At 48.4% G+C, this 20,112-nt stretch overlaps 1 protein-coding gene across 2 annotated transcripts; it reads right to left on the reverse strand.

Moving 5' to 3' along the window:
• Positions 1-6,188: 6,188 nt before the first annotated feature.
• LOC138784494 (protein ENL-like) lies at positions 6,189-15,227 on the reverse strand. 2 transcript variants are annotated; one of them, XM_069960076.1, is made up of 4 exons: positions 14,999-15,227; positions 9,516-9,696; positions 7,052-7,134; positions 6,189-6,950 (listed from the first exon to the last, which is right to left on the reverse strand). In XM_069960076.1, exons 1-4 carry the CDS (start codon positions 15,008-15,010, stop codon positions 6,789-6,791), a joined length of 438 nt encoding a protein of 145 aa, XP_069816177.1. In that variant the 5' UTR covers positions 15,011-15,227; the 3' UTR covers positions 6,189-6,788. The 2 variants fall into 2 exon arrangements, with proteins under 2 accessions (XP_069816177.1, XP_069816176.1); XM_069960075.1 differs by lacking the exon at positions 14,999-15,227 and adding an exon at positions 11,601-11,733.
• Positions 15,228-20,112: the final 4,885 nt, after the last annotated feature.

A 20,112-nucleotide genomic window follows, 5' to 3' on the forward strand; every position in this document is an offset into this window, starting at 1 on the left:
CATTTTAATTAAATTAAAGCCGTGATGGTGTTTGAGACTGGGGCATTTATACATACTGTATTCAGAATGGCATTAATTTTAAAAAAAATCTTTAAAAAATTTAGAATTGGGTTTTGATATGAATTTTATAAATTTTGCTCAATATATTTTATGAGCATCATTCTAATAGGACACTGGCCCTATTAGATAAGGGTGGTCGGGGAAAGGTTGGAGATCCCTATTTGGCTGTTTGTTTCTGAGCTGGAAAAGTCCATTGTATGGGGGGAGATCTGTGCTGTTCTCTTCCTGGATGCTGGATGACTGTATATGAGAAACAGTGTAATATGAAGATATCCTGTGTAATATAGAGGAGGAGGAGAAGACATAAGTAGTATAGCAGTAACCTTTGTCCTCAGTGTGGTGTTTTCTCTCTGGGAGAAGATTGTGTGTTTTTCTTCAGTGTTCTATGGCTGCAGCAGGCTGTGTGTATGAGTGTGTGCGCTATGGCTGCAGCAGGCTGTGTGTATGAGTCTGTGCGCTATGGCTGCAGCAGGCTGTGTGTATGAGCGTGTGCGCTATGGCTGCAGCAGGCTGTGTGTATGAGCATGCGCGCTATAGCTGCAGCAGGCTGTGTGTATGAGTGTGTGTGTGCGCGCTATGGCTGCAGCAGGCTGTGTGTATGAGTGTGTGCGCTATGGCTGCAGCAGGCTGTGTGTGTATGTTATTGCTGCAGAAGGCTGTATGTGTGAGAGGCAGAAATTAAAGGGTTAATCTGGGCAACAGTGTGGGACAGGGGTGGTTGGTTCATAATAAAGAAGTCCTGTTTACCCCTCCCCGTACCCCCATAGTGCAATGTCCAATGCGCTCCCAATCATGTGATGTCACGGCCCCACTCAGAAATGTCCGCTCAGCCAATCAGTGATTGAAGGCGAGGCACAGCGGATGTCACTGGATGGCTGAGCAGGTAGTTCCTGTGGGGCTGCAATCTTTCAGGAGCGCAGACACTGACAGAGAACTAATACATCTGGGCCTATGTGTGACCCCTCTATATCACAGGAATCTGGCATTGTTAGCAGTGTATCTTTGTGTATAGGGAATAGTTAGTTGGAAACATAGACGATTGTTAGCAGGAAAAGACCACCTGCTCCATCTAGTCTTGATGTGAGTAGTTCAGGACATGGAGGCTGGAGACTGGCTTTATCCACTGCACACACAGGAGAAGCTGCTTTATATCTTTCCTTATTCCCTCAGAAGTCGCCCCAGGATCATGTAGGACATTAGGGAGAAGCTGCTGAGCCAGTGTGATAAATAACTCCTTTGGTATCTGAGTCGGTCCTGATAAAATTCAGGAGTCGGAGTCTGAGCTGCGGCTTACCGACTCCACAGCCCTGGCTTAAGCGAATGTACCATCAGACCTATGTTATAAAAAAAAAAAAAAAAAAAAAAAAAAAATCAGTACCTTATCGGCACTGGCACAGTGATCCTGGTGGTGCAGTCTTTTTATCAAAACACGCCTGGTGTCAGCGCTCTGTGTCATTCTCTTTTTGTGCACCGGCTCCCACGCCCCCAGTGTGACAATATCCCCTCCCCTCGGAGGAGGGGCCTGCCTCCAGAGCATAGGCCTTAGCATGTGAAGAGAGCGTCACTGAGCACTGGAATCGGGCAGTGTTTTGAATAAGGTGCTGAAAAAGAAAATAATGACATAGGTTTGATAGTACATTTACTTTAATCATGGTATGTTACTGCCAGCTTCATAAAAGAACATTATGCATAGAGGCGAGATGAAATTTAAGCATATTGTGCTTGTCTGCCATCTTGAAAATGCGCCAGCTAGATTTCGTGAAGGGTATGGTTTCTCATGAGGTTTTATAGAAACATAAAAGGTTGTCGTAAAAAAAAAAGACTACTGGGTCTTCCTAGTCTGCCCTTTTAGCATTTCCCTTCTTATTATCTTAGGATAGATATATGGTTTATCCCAGGCATGTTCAAATTCTGTTATCATAGATTTACCAACCACATCTGCTGGAAGTTTGTTCCAGCATCTACTACTCTTTCAGTAAAGTAATATTTTTTCACGTTGCTTCTGATCTTTCCCCTAATTAACCTCTCACTGTGTCCTCTTGTTCTTGAGTTCAGTTTTTCACTAAAAACACTTCCCTCCTGAACCTTATTTAGTCATTTAAAGGGAATGTGTCGCAAAAAAAAAAAAAAAAAAATTGAAAGTGTTAAAACTGAATTTGTTAATTTTTTTTGTTAATTTATATGTGTTTTTCATGTAAAGAAATATGAAAAATTAACAATCTAATTTTCCATATTTCCCAGTGATGGCCACCAGGGGTAGCTCCAGCAGAAAACTGCTGGTAAAAGCAGCCTGAAAGACGGCTGCTGAAAAAAAAGAGGCAGTCCCTGCTCAACTGCTGTGACATCATTACCTCCCTCCTCTTTTCACAGGGAAACAAAGAGGGAAAAGGTGCTATTATGTGTACTACTGGGCAGCGCCATTTTGTTGTTGTCTGCACAGCAGTACAGATACAAGCGTGTCTCTAGCCTTTCTAAATAAACCTCAGCTGCTGCAGAACCTCCTAATACACCTCAACCTGCTGCAGAACCACATACAGCTCGCCTGCCCACACTCACCTCCCGCACTTCTCATCGCCCATCCCCCGAATGCACATAGGGCCACATGTATCATCCTGTGAACGGATGATTTTCGGCGGAAAGTGCCGATTTGCGTATTTTTTTTATACGCAAATGGCCGATCTGCAAATAAAATATTTGCAAATCGGCACTTTCCGACGAGTACGCCAGGGGGGCGGAAAGGGGGCGTGTAGTGGGACACAGAGTCCGCGCGATTAACCTCCGTTCCGCCCAAATGTACGCAGAAAACCTACTCCAGTCCTCAGCTGGCGTAGGTTTTCGGCGGTGCGCACCGGATTTATGTAGAGGCATTCCGCCTCTACATAAATCCCCGTAGCGCCGGAGCTGCGGGGGCATTTATAAGTCCGGCGTAAATAACGCCGGACTCAATAGATGCCCCCCATAGTATTGTTGTTACACTGACAGCTCATGCCTGTACACTTGGGATCAGCAAATGTGCAGCAATAGCGAAACCCTTCACTCTGTTCGGCCATCAGCCGGCTGCATTTGAGCTCCGCTCCACGTGTCTAGAAAATCTGGGTACAGCTCTGGGGAGCTTCTCCCAGGACTGTATCCAGCTTTTCCAAACACCTGGAGCAGAGCTCAAATGCAGCCGGCTGACGGCCGAGCAGAGTGAAGGGTTTCGCTATTGCTGCACATTTGCTGATCCTTAATGTACACTCATACAGGCGCTCGCGCTCTCATACAGGCAGCACGCGCAGGAGGGAAGAGGCTGGGGTGACAGGAGGGAAGAGGCTGGGGTGACAGGAGGGAAGAGGCTAGGGTGACAGGAGGGAAGAGGCTAGGGTGACAGGAGGGAAGAGGCTAGGGTGACAGGAGGGAAGAGGCTAGGGTGACAGGAGGGAAGAGGCTGGGGTGACTGGGGGGAGAGGCTGGAGTGACAGGAGGAAGAGGCTGGGGTGACAGGGGGGAGAGGCTGGAGGAGGCTGGGGTGACAGTGGGGAGAGGCTGATGTGACAGGGAGGAGGGAGGGAGAGGCTGGGTTGACAGGGGGTGAGAGAGAGGCTGGGGTGACGGGGGGAGAGGCTGGGGTGACAGGAGGAAGCTGATGTGGAGGGAGGCTGGGGGTGACAGGGGAGAAGCTTACGTGGGGCACAGGGAGGAGGCGCAGTAGAGGCAGGCTGGTTCCCCGCAGTACAGTTACGGGGATGCGGTGAGCTTTCGGCACGGACAGGCTGTAATACACCGGCCCGGAAGCTCACAGCTGCAGCCTCTCAGTGCCCGGGCTTCTCTCCTGCTCGGCGACCACGTGACATCGCGACGCTGCAGAGCAGGAGAGCCCGGGCACTGAGAGGCTACAGCTGTGAGCTTCCGGGCCGATGTATTACAGCCTGTCTGTGCCGAAAGCTCACCGCATCCCCGTAACTGTACTGGGGGGGGACCGTCCTATCCAGCCCACCCCTGGCTGGTCTGCTGGAAGGTTAGTGGGAGCGGTCCGCAGGCCAGTCTGACACTGTTGGTGGGTGGGTGGGGGAGGGGACAGAGCTGCACAAAGCTCTCCTGTCCACTCTCTGTGCGGTCTCTCTCCTCCCCTGTTCTCGTTCCTCTTGCTGGGCAGGGACTTAAAAAAAAATGGCGCCGCCACCCCGCCCTAGGTAATTCAGCTGTGTACTGCACATGTCTATGCACATGCGCAGTACACAGTGACAGAGCCTCCAGTTAGAGTGAACCAGACGGACTCCGTCGGTTCACTCCAATGTTATGGAAGTGCCGTATAGTGTCTGTATGTGTGTTGTGAAATGACATCACACACAGACACTATTAAAGGGGTAGTTCACCCAAAAAAAAAATTCTTTCAAATCAACTGCTGCCATGAAGTGCCAGAGATTTGTAATTTACTTCTATTAAAAAATCTCAAGCCTTCCAGTATTTATCAGCTGCTGTATGCCCAACAGGAAGTTGTATTATTTCCAGTCTGGACAGCAGGAGAGGTTTTCTATGGGGACTTGCTCCTTTTTTGGACAGTTCCTAACATGGACAGAGGAGGAAACAGAGAGCACTGTGTCAGACAGGAAAGAAAACACCACTTCCTGCTGGACACACAGCAGCTGATAAAGTACTGGAAGACTTGAGATTTTTTAATAGAAGTGAATTACAAATCTCTGGCACTTTATGGCACCAGTTGATTTGAAAGAAATTTTTTTTGGTGGACTACCCCTTTAAAATGTCAGCCCCCTGTTCATGCATTAATTTGATTAAGACACTCAAGCCCTATGCAAAAAAAAAAAAAAAAAAAAGCAACACAGGTTTTAATCAGTTCCCTCCTTTCCTTCAGACTATACAGATTCAAATCCTTAAATCTTTCCTGATATGTTTTATACATATGAGGACATATTTATACACTTTTGTGGTACGTGACTTCAGGCATAGACCCAGCACATAAATGACCAACAGTCCCTTTGATTGCTCTGCTGAATTGTTTAATCTGCACATGGCAGGTTAATGAGAAGTTATACTAATATGGGAAAGAGCCATAAATGATAGAAGGTGCGCCATAAAGACTGTAGTAATAGCTGTTAGCATAGAGATAATGAGAACACATCTTATACCAATCTCATTTCATGATATGTAAATTGTTCCACAAATACTGACATAAAGGAATTTAGACATATAGGCTTATGTAATTTAATGTGTGACTTTTTGCGCAGATTTATCACACTGCGTGCAACTTTTTATAAATTAAATGCATGTTATAAGCCTGGTGTTACATATATCGCAAATAATAACCCCCCCCCCCCATAGTCCTTACCTGAATTAATCATTAAATTTCTCTCGTTAGCATTACGTTTTAGTCACGTCTGTTGCTTGTACAGTGATGTGCCTTTACATTTTACGTTACGTCTACAGAGTCTTATACTAGATAAATTCTTCTTTTTTTAGGTTGGTATACATTATTCTGTACCTTGTTAACTCCTGAACCAGGACATATTACTAGCTATGCACAGAGACCACATGACAATTTTACTTGTTTTATTAAAAAGTGTATATAAAAGTACATACATTAAATGTAGCCATATCCTCTGCAGTTAGAGAATGGATACTACATATGGTACAGTATATGTTAACATAGGCAAGAGTCACAGTAGATATCTCCAGGTACTTCTCATAGCTACACAACAAGAAAACATAATATACTGTATTTTTTTCGGACTATAAGACACTTTTTTTTAGCAAGAAAATATTTTGCTGAAAGGTGCCTGCATCCTACAGTCCACAGACTTTAAGGCACAGTAATCAAAAGGGAACCTGTCATTGGTTTTATACTGCCTGGACGGTAAAAAAAAAAAACAAAAAACAGGGACAAGCTTTATTGGTCTGTAATTCACTCTAAGACAAAGAGTGATAGTTTTGGTGGCAATGGGGCTTCAAGTCTAAAGAGTCCTCCCCAGTGGCTACTTTAAAGCATAACAGGGTGAGCAGGCTACGTAGGAGGGTGAAGGGTTCCCAGTGGGGCTGGGCGATTAATCGAATTAATTCGCCCAGAGTTTTAGAATTGTTTTGATTTTTTTGTGAAAATCGGCAATTCGATTTTCACAAAAAATCATTGGGGGTGGGGCGGTTCAGTCCGTCCAGAGAGGGGCAGTGTGGACAGGTGGCATGGTGCAGTGTCTAGAGATGCGGCGTGGGCGGCCTTCAGGAGCTGCTGACCTGCCCCCGCCCCTTACACACAGCGTCCCGCTGTACCCTATCCTGCAGTCCCTGCTGCCTCCTCCAGAGACCAGGGACCAGCATGTGTGGCCAGGTGGGAGGGGAACCTGTGTGCTGGGGTAAGAGGAGTAGAAGGGCTATGAGCACTCCTGCCCCAGTCCCCCTGTCCACCTCAGTCCCCCCCAGTCTGCCCTAGTCACTGAGGGAGCACTGTTACACTGGGAAGCAATACAGTTGTGGTCTCAAACATCATTAAAATAGTAACTGAGGCGGTGAGAAAAATGTTGTTTATTTATCCCAAAAAATTTTTTAATTGAGAATTGTCTAAAAATTTTTTAAAATAGAGATTTTTTTTTGCCATATTGCCCAGACCTAGTGGCCAGTATGAGATGAGGGACGCAGAAGAGCAATCAGTGTGTGGGAGTGTAACTTTACAGGTACATTTTAAGTATACTGCCATAGTTACAGATTGGGGGGCCCATATTTTGTGACCAGTCCCAGGTCTATGGTTCACTGATCACCCCTCCAGCTTTCAGCAACTTGCTGCGGAACTCCGTGGTAGGATTATTGAACTTCAATTTCTCACAGCGTAAATTATCTACTTGTGGATTTCCCTCAATACTCAAAAACAAGTTATATGTAAAACAGGCTTTCTTGGGTTCTTCCTGTAAATTAAGTACAAGAAAATTTTAGTAACAGGTACCCAAGACAAACATATACTGATATCCGAATAAGAACGAAAACCTAAAGATACATATACACTTACCTTGTTTCTGAAATACACTTCAATAGGTAAAATGAAGTCATCACAGGCACATTCTTCAACTTTGTATGGTGGTTCTCTGCATACTGACAAAGGAAGCACAGGCAATGGCATTCTACTATTGAAATAACACTACTACAAGTGGCCAAAAAAAAAAAAAAAAGCAACCAAAAAGCAGCACAACCATGTGGCTTGGGCAGGTGTAGTAGATGAAAAAGTGATACTTACTTTCCTAGGTCCCCCACAGCTCTTGTTCCAGCAGCCTCTGCCATACCCCCCCCCCCCCCACTGCTTGTTGCTGATAGGATGTTTGAGTAGGACTTTCCCACGCAGCCACTTACAGGATGTGAGTGGCAGGTCCTGCCCAGACATCTCATCTTGGAAGCAAGAAGAAGCAATGAGCAGCAGGGGAGGGAGACACATCTTTGAACCGATCCCATTCATTTGAATGGGACAGTTTAAAGCATCCGGCATGGTAATAGTGCTGCTGGATAGACCGTATCCCTAGAGCGTATCTTGCAGCGTTCTTTGGTATAGTCTGCCCAATGATCTGGCACTGCAATCATAAGAGACAATGGAGAGCCGGAGGTATGCCGTGTACAAACGCATGCATTATGCGTCATTGTTTTTGCCTCCGGTGCTCCAAGGAGTAAAGATGTCCCCAACAATGTCCCCCCCCCCCCCCATTAACCCTTGTGACCAGGGCTGTGGAGTCTGTAAGCTGCAGCTCCGACTCCTGCGCCTTCATAAATGGCCGGTCATATACCAGGGGAGTTATTTATCACACTGGCTCAGCAGCTTCTCCCTAATGTCCTACATGATCCTGGGGAGACTTCTGAGGGAATAAGGAAACATATAAAGCAGCTCCTCCTGTGTGTGCAGTGGATGCAGCTAGTCTCCAGCCTCCATGTCCTGAACTACTAACAACTAGACTAGTTGGAGCAGGTGGTCTTTTCCTGCTGACAGTCTTCTATGTTTCTAACTAAATAATCACCATACTAACAATGCCAGATACCTGCAATAGAGAGGTCAGCCATAGTGATATACAGGGGGTCACACATAGTGATATAAAGAGGGGTCACACAGTGATATAGAAGGTCACTGTGGGGGCACGCAACAGCACACACAGCCTGCTGCAGCCATAGCGCGCGCACACACACACACAGCCTGCTGCAGCCATAGCGCGGGCGCACACACACAGCCTGCTGCAGCCATAGCACTCGCGCACACACACAGCCTGCTGCAGCCATAGCGCTGAGGCGCACACACACACACACAGCCTGCTGCAGCCATAGCGCTCACACACACAGCCTGCTGCAGCCATAGCGATGAGGCGCACACACACACACAGCCTGCTGCAGCCATAGCGCGCGCGCACACACACACAGCCTACTGCAGCCATGAACACTGAAGAGAAAACCCCACACTGAGGACAGAGGTTACTGCTACACTACTTATGTTTTCTCCTCCTCCTCTATATTACACAGGATATCTTCATATTAATTTCCGACTCAAACCAAAACTAGCTCCCACTCCGACTCCACAGCCCTGCTTGTGACCCCAGCCCTGCTTGTGACCCCAGCTCCACCCCATTTAACACAGATGCATTTGTGTGCATCTGTGTCAATCCGTTTTCCATTGACTGCCATTATTAAAAAAAAAAAGAAAAAAAAAAAGAAAAAATTAAAATTGCGCCGGAGGGAAACGGATCTTTGGACTAATCCCGTTCATTTAAATGGCCCAGTTTAAAGCATGTGGCGTTAATAATGCCTCCGAACATGCTGTACATCAGAACGCTGCTTGTAGCGTTCTGCCATACGGCTTTGATGTTTAATGTGAAAAAAGGGTAGGACAGCTGATGACAACTGATGCATTTCTGCCATCAGTTGTCACAAGAGGTGGCTGCCGCACCCCCGGAAATATGTAAATCCAGCCTAATTGAGTTGATCAGGTCAAAAGTTACAGTACAGAACATTGCTACTTTCAAAGAAACTAAGGGTACTATTACACAAAGCGATTTTTCTTTACAAAAAGCTATTTATGATCATTCTTGCGGTTGTCTTGTCGTCGCTATTGCGTTAGCCACTACTGCGAACGACGTCTTATTTAATGTGAACGATCAACGATAAAAATAGGTCCAAACTCTAATAAACGACTAACGATTTCTTTTTGGTCTTTTAATCGTTGTCTTCTATTCAACTAAACGATTATTCATTTAAATCCGAACGACCCAACAATTTTTTGAATGATAATCGTTCCGTGTAATAAGGCCCTAAGGGCCCTACTACACCAAGAGATGTCTAACAGATTATCAAAAAGACTATAAACCGAGAACAGGTCGTAAAGAGAAGACTGAGATTTCTCCTCTTTTCAAATCCATTCTTGGCTTTGGCTAAAAAAAATCTGTCAGATATCTGTTGGTGTAATAGGGCCTTTAGACACCTTCAAGATAAAAATGGCCACTTACCCCGCTTAGGCTTAGGGTAGCCGTCGGGCAGTTTGAACACAACCTTTTCTACGAAATGTTCTATGTCACACTGCTCAGGACCACGAACAAACACTGTAAAGTTATGTGTGTCTCCATCAGACGTCGGCTTCTTTCTTAGCTGAGCTTGGTGTCCCACCTCCAGGGTGATCTCGACAGTGGTCTGCGGAATGATTAGGATCAGACAGGATCAATAAAGTTGTATCATATCAAACTATAGTAGTATTACATATATCACTTGTGACAATCTGGGGGTTACTCACTTGCTGGGATCGCCATCTCCTGGGCCTGAGACGGTTGGCACATCACAAATTGCAGTCCAGTCAGTGCTGTAGGCTTTATACTGACCTCAGTCAGCTTTATTTATCCGTTCAAATAACACAAGACATAGGCAACACTGCCAATAAAATAAAACCTAGGCCGTCTAGCCACTGACTAACACCACAGCTTCCCTAGCTGTCACTTATGAGCCTAATGCTCAATATCCCCAGCTCCACTGGTCTTACCCAGACTTCTTGTCTGCAGCTCCCACAGGCCTAGTGCTGCCTGTTCTCCCACACTGGGAGTCTTCACCTGGGAGCCCTCACCTGGAAAGCTCTGGAGTCTCTAATAGAGCTCCACCAGGTGGTTTCAGAGCCTCATTAACTCTTGGACTGGAGTGGAGTACCTGGAGCAGGAGCTCCACCTGAACTCCAATTCCCACTCCAGAGGCATAGAACTGCCTCTTACAGCCCCACCATGCCACATATCCTCCCCCCCTGACAAAGGCCATAGGACTTGTCACTTTATTAACACCCCCTCCTGGGTCAAAGGTCCTACATTGGGGTAAGATGTGACACCATTCATGCCTCATTTTCTTTTTCTGGGGACACACATCACACTTTTCATGAGGTTTTTGTTTTCCCCGCATTTTCCATAACACAGAACCACCGTACCCCACTTTCTCACTTTGCCGTTCATTTCTTTCATGACCACGTCCATAAGTGGAGACATGCATCGGACGGCTGTACTGAGAACCACTCTCAGCGTGCACACAGTCCTTGTTCTCATATGTAATTTGGGTTCCCTTATTGGTAACATCCAGGCTGTTACCCTTGGCAACATGAAACCTCTCACTTCCAGCTACATTGGATGGGACTGTATGAGTGACACTCGGCTCAGACATTGACTGACAGTTCTCACTACCTCTCACTTCAGACAGGGCAACATACAGACTGCATTCACTTTCAGTCTCCAAAGTGAAAGTCTTCATACCAGCTCCTTCATGCACATCTGTGTACTGAGGACATGATTCCTCCAAAGTTACCTCTTCATTATTCACATCAGCCTCAGTAACTTAAAGACTCCCTGTAAGAGGTAATGTGTGAGCCAACCCAAGCTCTTCATCCGGACCTTCTCTGGCCACCATCTCATCACCTGCTACTTGAGGCATGTTCACATTAGTCACAGGAACAGCTTCTGGGACCTGACAAAGAAGAGATTCTATAACAATAAGCGGTGGCTGTTCTTCTACTGTGTGACCACCACTAACATCACTGGATGCTGCTACTGTGTGACCCTCACTAACATCACTGGATGCTACTACTGTGTGACCCTCACTAACATCACTGGATGCTACTGTGTGACCACCACTCAGGTCTATCTGGCTCTGCATTGTAACACGGTCACCCACACCAGGCTTACTGTCATAGACACAGGGGGCGCTCTCAGACAAACCACGTGCATACGGCTTCCTACCAGGCCAAGCACATCTGGCTATCTCCATGCAACATTTCAGTCTACAACCATATTCACACTGGTCACTTTTTCCCCTTCTTTTATTTCGGAGATACCTATTGGGCACAGCACAGCTGTTGTAGGAACATAGTTTAGGTGTGAGAATACACAACACATTTTCACTATGTTTCCTCACCCCATGCATTCTCACTGCATCACTTTGGGAAAAACGCGCCCCACAAACCCAGCATACATACCGCTTACTGCCACAGTCACTTCTCACATGCTGTTTGACTTTGTAGGTCACTCTCTTGGCATAATATGAACCCATGGGCTTGTGAGTCTGCTTACCCTCCTTGTTATCTTCAGCAGATATTTGGTTGCCACTAGCAACCACATTGGCCTCACTTGACTCAGTAAAGGCCACCAAACTCTCTGTATTGCTTTCAACCACAGCACATGCATCCCATGCAATACTCTGGTCCTTACACACCATGACCTCTAGGGGCAGCACAGCACATTCATCACATGCAATCTTCTCGTCATTACACATCATGACCTTTAGGGGCACACTAGAGCGAATCCCCTCTGCTGCTTTTTCTGCTTTAGAGGTTAGTTCACACTCTGCATTCATTGGAACTAACGCTGTAGTACACCCATCATTTACCTGCTTAGGTTGTGGGACATAGTTATGGGTTAAATGCATGTTAGGCAGCAAATCTGACATCACATTACTGCTATCACATAACTGCGGGGTGACCTTACTGCTATCACATAACTGCTGGGTGACATTTTCAATACACATTGCATGCAATACATTATCATTAATTTCATCTGACTTTTCAAGTCCATGTTCAGACTGTGCAATAATCTCATCAGACATCAGGATGGTCTTGTCAGCCACAGGATTCTTCTCCTCACTTGGTAGCATTGCTGAACATTTGGACTTATTTTGGTCACAGTTCACACAGTAAGACAGTGAGGCTCCACCCACTGGTAACTCTGGGACTTTTGTATATGGTTCTCCTGGCTCCTCCCCCTTAGGCAGTGGTACAGCACACTTTACAGGGGACTCTCCCTCCCACAACTGCCAGAAATAAGGAAAGTCTCTGCCAAGTATGAACTCCACCTGAAGCTCCGCACAGACCTCAAGCACATGATTTACTGTCCCATAACAAGTTTTAAAGTCAATTAGAATAGTCTTACCATACGGCTCTGGTCGACTCTTCACAAACAGTATAATATCGGGGTGGACCCTGGACACCTCCTGGCGACAGTCCAGGTCAACCAGCAGTGGGATGCCACCCACCAGCAATTCACAGGTTTTTGGTTTAAATTTCTCTGATCTCCTGACCAGAGGACAATAAGATGCACAGACCCCCGCTCCCATGCACCTCCAACATGGCTCCCTTTGCTCAGTGACGGCCACTTGCTGGTGTGGTTGGTTGTTCCTAGCAACAACATCATGGCGCCTCTGCAAAAGTGACTTTTTAACACTTGGGCACTGGGCAAAAGCACATCCAATTACACAACAGTCCATTCTCATACATCTCAAGCCTGGCTCTGGCTGGTTGGCTTTAGGGACGGCCCCCTCACGCTTTTTATCTGGGGAATCAGACCAGGATGCACCTGGGACCTTGGTACAGCAACCACTTGGCTTGGACCCCTGTGCTTTCTGGTTAGCAGCCCCCTGCAGTGCAGTGCGGGGTGTAGCAGTACATGCACTTTGTACAGACGCTCGCTTATCCAATGTCCTTTGCAGTTGGGCCTCAACAGCCTCCCGCTCTGCTTCAAACTGCTCAAGGTTATGACCCATCTGTTTGGCCATGTCTTCACGGTGCTGTATGTCCCATATGCGTCTGACATAGTCCTCTGCTAGACCCATGGCAACTATATTCTTTATGCAGCAGAAACACCAGCTTCAAACATAAGCAATACTGGCCTAATCCAGACAACACAGTCTCTGTATGTCTCTCTCCACAGCAACACAGTCTCTGTATGTCTCTCTCCACAGAGACTCAATCTCTCAAAGCTTCTGGCCCTTTAAATCCAGCTGAAACACAGTCTCTGTATATCTCTTGCTCCACAGAGACACAACCTCTTATAAGGCTTCAGGCTCTTTAAATTCAGCCACAAACTTCATGTGCCATTTTTCTGCCCACAGCAATCTTCCACCATATGTGACAATCTGGGGGTTACTCACTTGCTGGGATCGCCATCTCCTGGGCCTGAGACGGTTGGCACATCACAAATTGCAGTCCAGTCAGTGCTGTATGCTTTATACTGACCTCAGTCAGCTTTATTTATCCGTTCAAATAACACAAGACATAGGCAACACTGCCAATAAAATAAAACCTAGGCCGTCTAGCCACTGACTAACACCACAGCTTCCCTAGCTGTCACTTATGAGCCTAATGCTCAATATCCCCAGCTCCACTGGTCTTACCCAGACTTCTTGTCTGCAGCTCCCACAGGCCTAGTGCTGCCTGTTCTCCCACACTGGGAGTCTTCACCTGGGAGCCCTCACCTGGAAAGCTCTGGAGTCTCTAATAGAGCTCCACCAGGTGGTTTCAGAGCCTCATTAGCTCTTGGACTGGAGTGGAGTACCTGGAGCAGGAGCTCCACCTGAACTCCAATTCCCACTCCAGAGGCATAGAACTGCCTCTTACAGCCCCACCATGCCACACACTATAAAGGTATTACATATATCCCTATAAATACAAAAGGGGCCATCTGTAGCTGTGGACCGCTAGCTGTGCACTGACCCATTCACTATTTTGCAATTGCAGTTTGTACTAGGATCTGTCAGTTTTTAAACAGTCCTGTAACACATACAAGCGTGTGAACAGGGCCAATCAAATGTGTGGTGTTACAGGTAGAGAATACAGCGTGCTGTGTGGTGTTACAGGTAGAGAATACAGTGTGCTGTGTGGTGTTACAGGTAGAGAATACAGTGTGCTGTGTGGTGTTACAGGTAGAGAATACAGTGTGCTGTTACAGGTAGAGAATACAGTGTGCTGTTACAGGTAGAGAATACAGCGTGCTGTGTGGTGTTACAGGTAGAGAATACAGCGTGCTGTGTGGTGTTACAGGTAGAGAATACAGCGCTGTGTGGGTGGGAACACAATGAAGTGATAAAGTACTGCAAATAATTCAGTAACACAATGAAACTGCAATGTGTGAACACAGCCTAGATGTTCTGCAATAGATTTGGGTGGGGAATGGGCAGGGTGGAGGACTGTGATGAACAGCTGAGGGAAAGCATTGCATTCTGGAACCTGTAGTACTGTGTACAACTGCTCAACCAGGAGGTGCAGCCACACAATAGTTTCAGAACTGGGTCACATGTGAGCGATGCCACTTCCTTCTGCAGCAGGTTTATTTCTTTAGCTGGAGTACTGTGCACAGTTTAAAGGGAACCCTTATAGCATCCACTCCAGAATTCCAGCACTCCCATAGATTTCTCAGGGGGCGTTTGTGCCGGAGTTCCAGACACCAGTAGGGCAGGATCGATACAATCCTAACCTATTTTCTGGAATGGACCTGGAAAACCAGAAACATCCTGAATGGTGTCCCAGACGAATGTCCGGCATGGGTCCAGAAATCCGCCGGTGGTCTGCAGGGAGCCCAGTGTTCTGTCTACAGTATTATCCTTTAGTGAAATGCTGCCATCCCCCCATCTGTCAGCTGTTCATCCCATGTGTGTATCACCCGCATACATGGTAACGACCTCCGCCCTCCGCACATACCTCACCGGCCATGGCTTCAGGTTCGGACTCCTTTCTTGCTCCAGGGAGGCTCCACGGGACACGTGTTCTCCGGCCTCCCCTTCTCTCGCTCTGATGGAACACTCCGCCTGTAGGTTCTGCCGGCAGGACACCGGAACATGCCACCCGCAACCTGAGCCTCAATAACGGTTCCTGCGGGGAAATAAGGAAGGATGGACAGGACGCCGTCCTATAGGCTGGGACGCTGTGATTGACATCGGCTCGTACTAATCATTAGCTGCTGTGCCGTTTCTATAGTGACTGCAGGCTTCCGCCCACAGTAAGTGAGTCGTTGCCCGGCAGAGCAGGGTAGTGTGAGGTGATAGGTAGTGTGATGGTTCTGGGCTGCCGGCAGCTGCACTGAGGGGACGACACATGGGGGAGATCAGTCAGCGGTATACAGTCTGTGGGCAACGTATCCTGGTTGCTTGAGGCAAGTGCCAGTGAGACAGCCGGGTACCTGGCACTGCCCGTAGTCACATATCAGCTCCTGTCCGCGCAGGGACATAGGAGAGACACACAATGCTGCCATTTCTGACTATCGGAATCTTCTAGGACGTACACCGCTTCCTTACACCCTAGTCCAGTGTTATCCAGCCTGTGGCTCCAGCTGGGGCAGAACTACAGCTCCCAGTATGCCTTATGGTGGAAATTGTAGTTTATTCACAGCTGTAGAGCTCCAGTGTTTGGTGTTGGCACTGCTGTAGTACCAGTCACTATTATATGGGCACTGCTGTAGTACCAGTCACTGTTATATGGGCACTGCTGTAGTACCAGTCACTGTTATATGGGCACTGCTGTAGTACCAGTCACTGTTATATGGGCACTGCCGTAGTACTAGTCACTGTTATATGGGCACTGCTGTAGTACCAGTCACTGTTATATGGGCACTGCTGTAGTACCAGTCACTGTTATATGGGCACTGCTGTAGTACCAGTCACTGTTATATGGGCACTGCCGTAGTACTAGTCACTGTTATATGGGCACTGCTGTAGTACCAGTCACTGTTATATGGGCACTGCTGTAGTACCAGTCACTGTTATATGGGCACTGCTGTAGTACCAGTCACTGTTATATGGGCACTGCTGTAGTACCAGTCACTGTTATATGGGCACTGCTGTAGTACCAGTCACTGTTATATGGGCACTGCTGTAATACCAGTCACTGTTATATGGGCACTGCTGTAATACCAGTCACTGTTATATGGGCACTGCTGTAGTACCAGTCACTGTTATATGGGCACTGCTGTAGTACCAGTCACTGTTATATGGGCACTGCCGTAGTACTAGTCACTGTTATATGGGCACTGCTGTAGTACCAGTCACTGTTATATGGGCACTGCTGTAGTACCAGTCACTGTTATATGGGCACTGCTGTAGTACCAGTCACTGTTATATGGGCACTGCTGTAATACCAGTCACTGTTATATGGGCACTGCCGTAGTACTAGTCACTGTTATATGGGCACTGCACAGTACTAGTCACTGTTATATGGGCACTGCTGTAGTACCAGTCACTGTTATATGGGCACTGCTGTAGTACCAGTCACTGTTATATGGGCACTGCTGTAGTACCAATCACTGTTATATGGGCACTGCCGTAGTACTAGTCACTGTTATATGGGCACTGCTGTAGTACCAGTCACTGTTATATGGGCACTGCTGTAGTACCAGTCACTGTTATATGGGCACTGCTGTAATACCAGTCACTGTTATATGGGCACTGCTGTAGTACCAGTCACTGTTATATGGGCACTGCTGTAATACCAGTCACTGTTATATGGGCACTGCCGTAGTACTAGTCACTGTTATATGGGCACTGCTGTAGTACCAGTCACTGTTATATGGGCACTGCTGTAGTACCAGTCACTGTTATATGGGCACTGCCGTAGTACTAGTCACTGTTATATGGGCACTGCTGTAGTACCAGTCACTGTTATATGGGCACTGCTGTAGTACCAGTCACTGTTATATGGGCACTGCTGTAATACCAGTCACTGTTATATGGGCACTGCTGTAGTACCAGTCACTGTTATATGGGCACTGCTGTAGTACCAGTCACTGTTATATGGGCACTGTTGTAGTACCAGTCACTGTTATATGGGCACTGCCGTAGTACTAGTCACTGTTATATGGGCACTGCTGTAGTACCAGTCACTGTTATATGGGCACTGCTGTAGTACCAGTCACTGTTATATGGGCACTGCCGTAGTCAGTAGCGGTCTTTGGCACCAAGCACCCCAAGCAATCGCTTGGGGCCCTCAACATCCAGGGGGCCCCCACGCCCCGCTCTTGTGCTCAAGACTGCTGGACAGGGCCGCTGCCCCGCTCGCTGCTGCAATCTGAACTGTAACTATGAGCACTCGTAATGAGCGCTCATAGTCACATGCAGCAGCAGCAGCAGCACTGACAGGGCGGAAGCCATTGTCTCCCTTCCTGTCAGTCACTCTTGTGGCTGCAGAAAGTGTTTTCCCTGCGGTCACAAGTGGCCGCTTTGTCCTTGTGGGGGTCTATATAAATGGGGGAGCACACAGGGGGGTAATATCACAGGGGGAGCACACAGGGGGGCTATATATAATTGGAGCACACAGGGGGGCTATAGACTACTGGGGGCAGCACACAGGGGGTCTATATACTTCTTGAGGCAGCAGAATGGGGTCTATATACAACTGGGGGAGCACACAGGAGGTCTATATCCAAGTGGGGGAGCACAAAGGGGTGCTATATACTATTGGGGGAGCACACAGGGGGGTCTATATACTGCTGGTGAGGCACACAGGGGGTCTATATATTGCTGGGGGCAGCACACAGGGCGTCTATATATAACTGAGGGAGCACACAGGGGTCTGTATACTATTGGAGGAAGCACAAAAGGGGTCTATATACTGCTGGAGGAGCACACAGGGGTCTATATACTACTGGGAGAGCACACAGGGGTCTATATAATACTGGTGGGGCACACAGGGGGTCTATATACTACTGGGGGAACCACACAGGGGGTTTATACTGGAGGAGCACACAGGGGTATATATCCAAGTGGGGGAGCACACAGGAGGTCTATATCCAAGTGAAGGAGCACACAGGGGGGGCTAAACACCACTGAGGGAGCACACAGGGGGGCTATATACAAGTGGGGATCACACAGGGGATCCATATACTAGTGGGGGAGTACACAGGGGGTATATACAACGGGGGGCAGCATACAGGGGGTATATACGACTGGGGGCAGCACACTGGGTCTATACGACTGGGGGCAGCACACAGGGGTCTATATACAACTGGGGCAGCACACAGGGGGTCTATATACAACTGGGGCAGCACAAAGGGGGTCCATATACAACAGGGGCAGCACACAGGGGGTCCATATATATAACTGGAGGAACACACAGGGGTCTATAAACTACTGGGGAAGGCACACAAGGGGTATATACTACTGGCGGCAGCGCACAAGGGGTATATACTACTGGCGGCAGCGCACACGGGGTATATACTACTGGGGGCAGCACACAACAGTCTATTGTTGTTAAGCGCATGTCGAGGGGGGGGGACCCAGTCATAACTTCGCTTGGGGCCCCAGAAATGCCAAGACCGCCCCTGGCCGTAGTACCAGTCACTGTTATATGGGCACTGCCGTAATACCAGTCACTGTTATATGGGCACTGCCGTAGTACTAGTCACTGTTATATGGGCACTGCTGTAATACCAGTCACTGTTATATGGGCACTGCTTTAGTACCAGTCACTGTTATATGGGCACTGCTGTAATACCAGTCACTGTTATATGGGCACTGCTGTAATACCAGTCACCAGGCCCGGACTGGTAATCTGGCCAGTCGGGCAAATGCCCGCTGGGCTGGCCGGATTACCAGTCTGTGGGCCGGCCGGACTACAAAAAAAAACATTATTTTAAAAAATCGCCGCTGTGGCCCGCTCCCCTCTGCCCACTCCTGCCACAGCAGCCCGCCTGCACCACACCAACGTGCACCACAGCCGGCCGCAGCGGCTCCACGCTCCTCCTCCACGTTGATTGCATTGGAGGATTGCATTGCACGTCAGGAGCGGGCCTAGCAAGACAGGTGGGCTGCTGTGGCAGGAGCGTGCTGAGCGCGCAGAGGGCCACAGCTGCAGGAGCTCTACTACGGCCAGGCAGCGGGAGCGGTCTGCGTCAGGTCAGGTGTGTGTGTGTGTCTGTGTGTGTGAGTGTGTGTGTGTTTGTGTGTGTGTCTGTCGGTCGGTCGGTCGTGGGGGTAGTGTCACCCTCACCGCCTTGCAGCTCTGCCATCCTCCGCACTCTTCTCCTTTCATGTACCGTCACAGGCAGCAGTGACAGAGACGCTGCCTGCGCCCAATGCGTCCCGCAGGGGCATCTGTAAGGGGGGGAGGGAGAGAGAGGGGGCCATCTATATGTGGGGGAGAGAGAGGGGGGCCTTCCATAAGGGGGGGCATCTATGAAGGGGGACATCTATATGTGGGGGAGAGAGGCGGGGCATATATAAGGGGGGGAGAGAGAGGGGGCATCTATATGTGGGGGAGAGAGAAGGGGCCCTTCCATAAGGGGGGGGGCATCGATGAAGGGGGACATCTATGAGGGGGGAGAGAGGGGGGGCATATATAAGGGGGGGAGAGAGAGGGGGCATCTATATGTGGGGGAGAGCGAGGGGGCCCATCTATAAGGGGGGAGAGAGAGGGGGCATCTATAAGGGGGGGAGTAAGGGGGGAGAGTGGGGCATCTATAAGGGGGGGAGAGAGAGGGGGGGCATCTATAAGGGGGGATGAGAGAGGGGGGCATCTATAAGGGGGGATGAGAGAGGGGGCATCTATAAAGGGGGAGAGAGAGTGGGGCATCTATAAGGGGGGAGAGAGAGTGGGGCATCTATAAGGGGGGGAGGAGAGAGAGGGGGGCATCTATATGTGGGGGAGAGAGAGGGGGGCATCTATAAGGGGGGGGGAGAGGGGGCATCTATAAGGGGGGGGAGAGAGGGGGCATCTATAAGGGGGGGGAGAGAGGGGGCATCTATAAGGGGGGGAGAGAGGGGGCATCTATAAGGGGGGAGAGAGAGTGGGGCATCTATAAGGGGGAGAGAGAGGGGGGCATCTAT

This window comes from Dendropsophus ebraccatus, chromosome 2 (assembly GCF_027789765.1).
Source record: "Dendropsophus ebraccatus isolate aDenEbr1 chromosome 2, aDenEbr1.pat, whole genome shotgun sequence".
Lineage (NCBI taxonomy): Eukaryota > Metazoa > Chordata > Amphibia > Anura > Hylidae > Dendropsophus > Dendropsophus ebraccatus.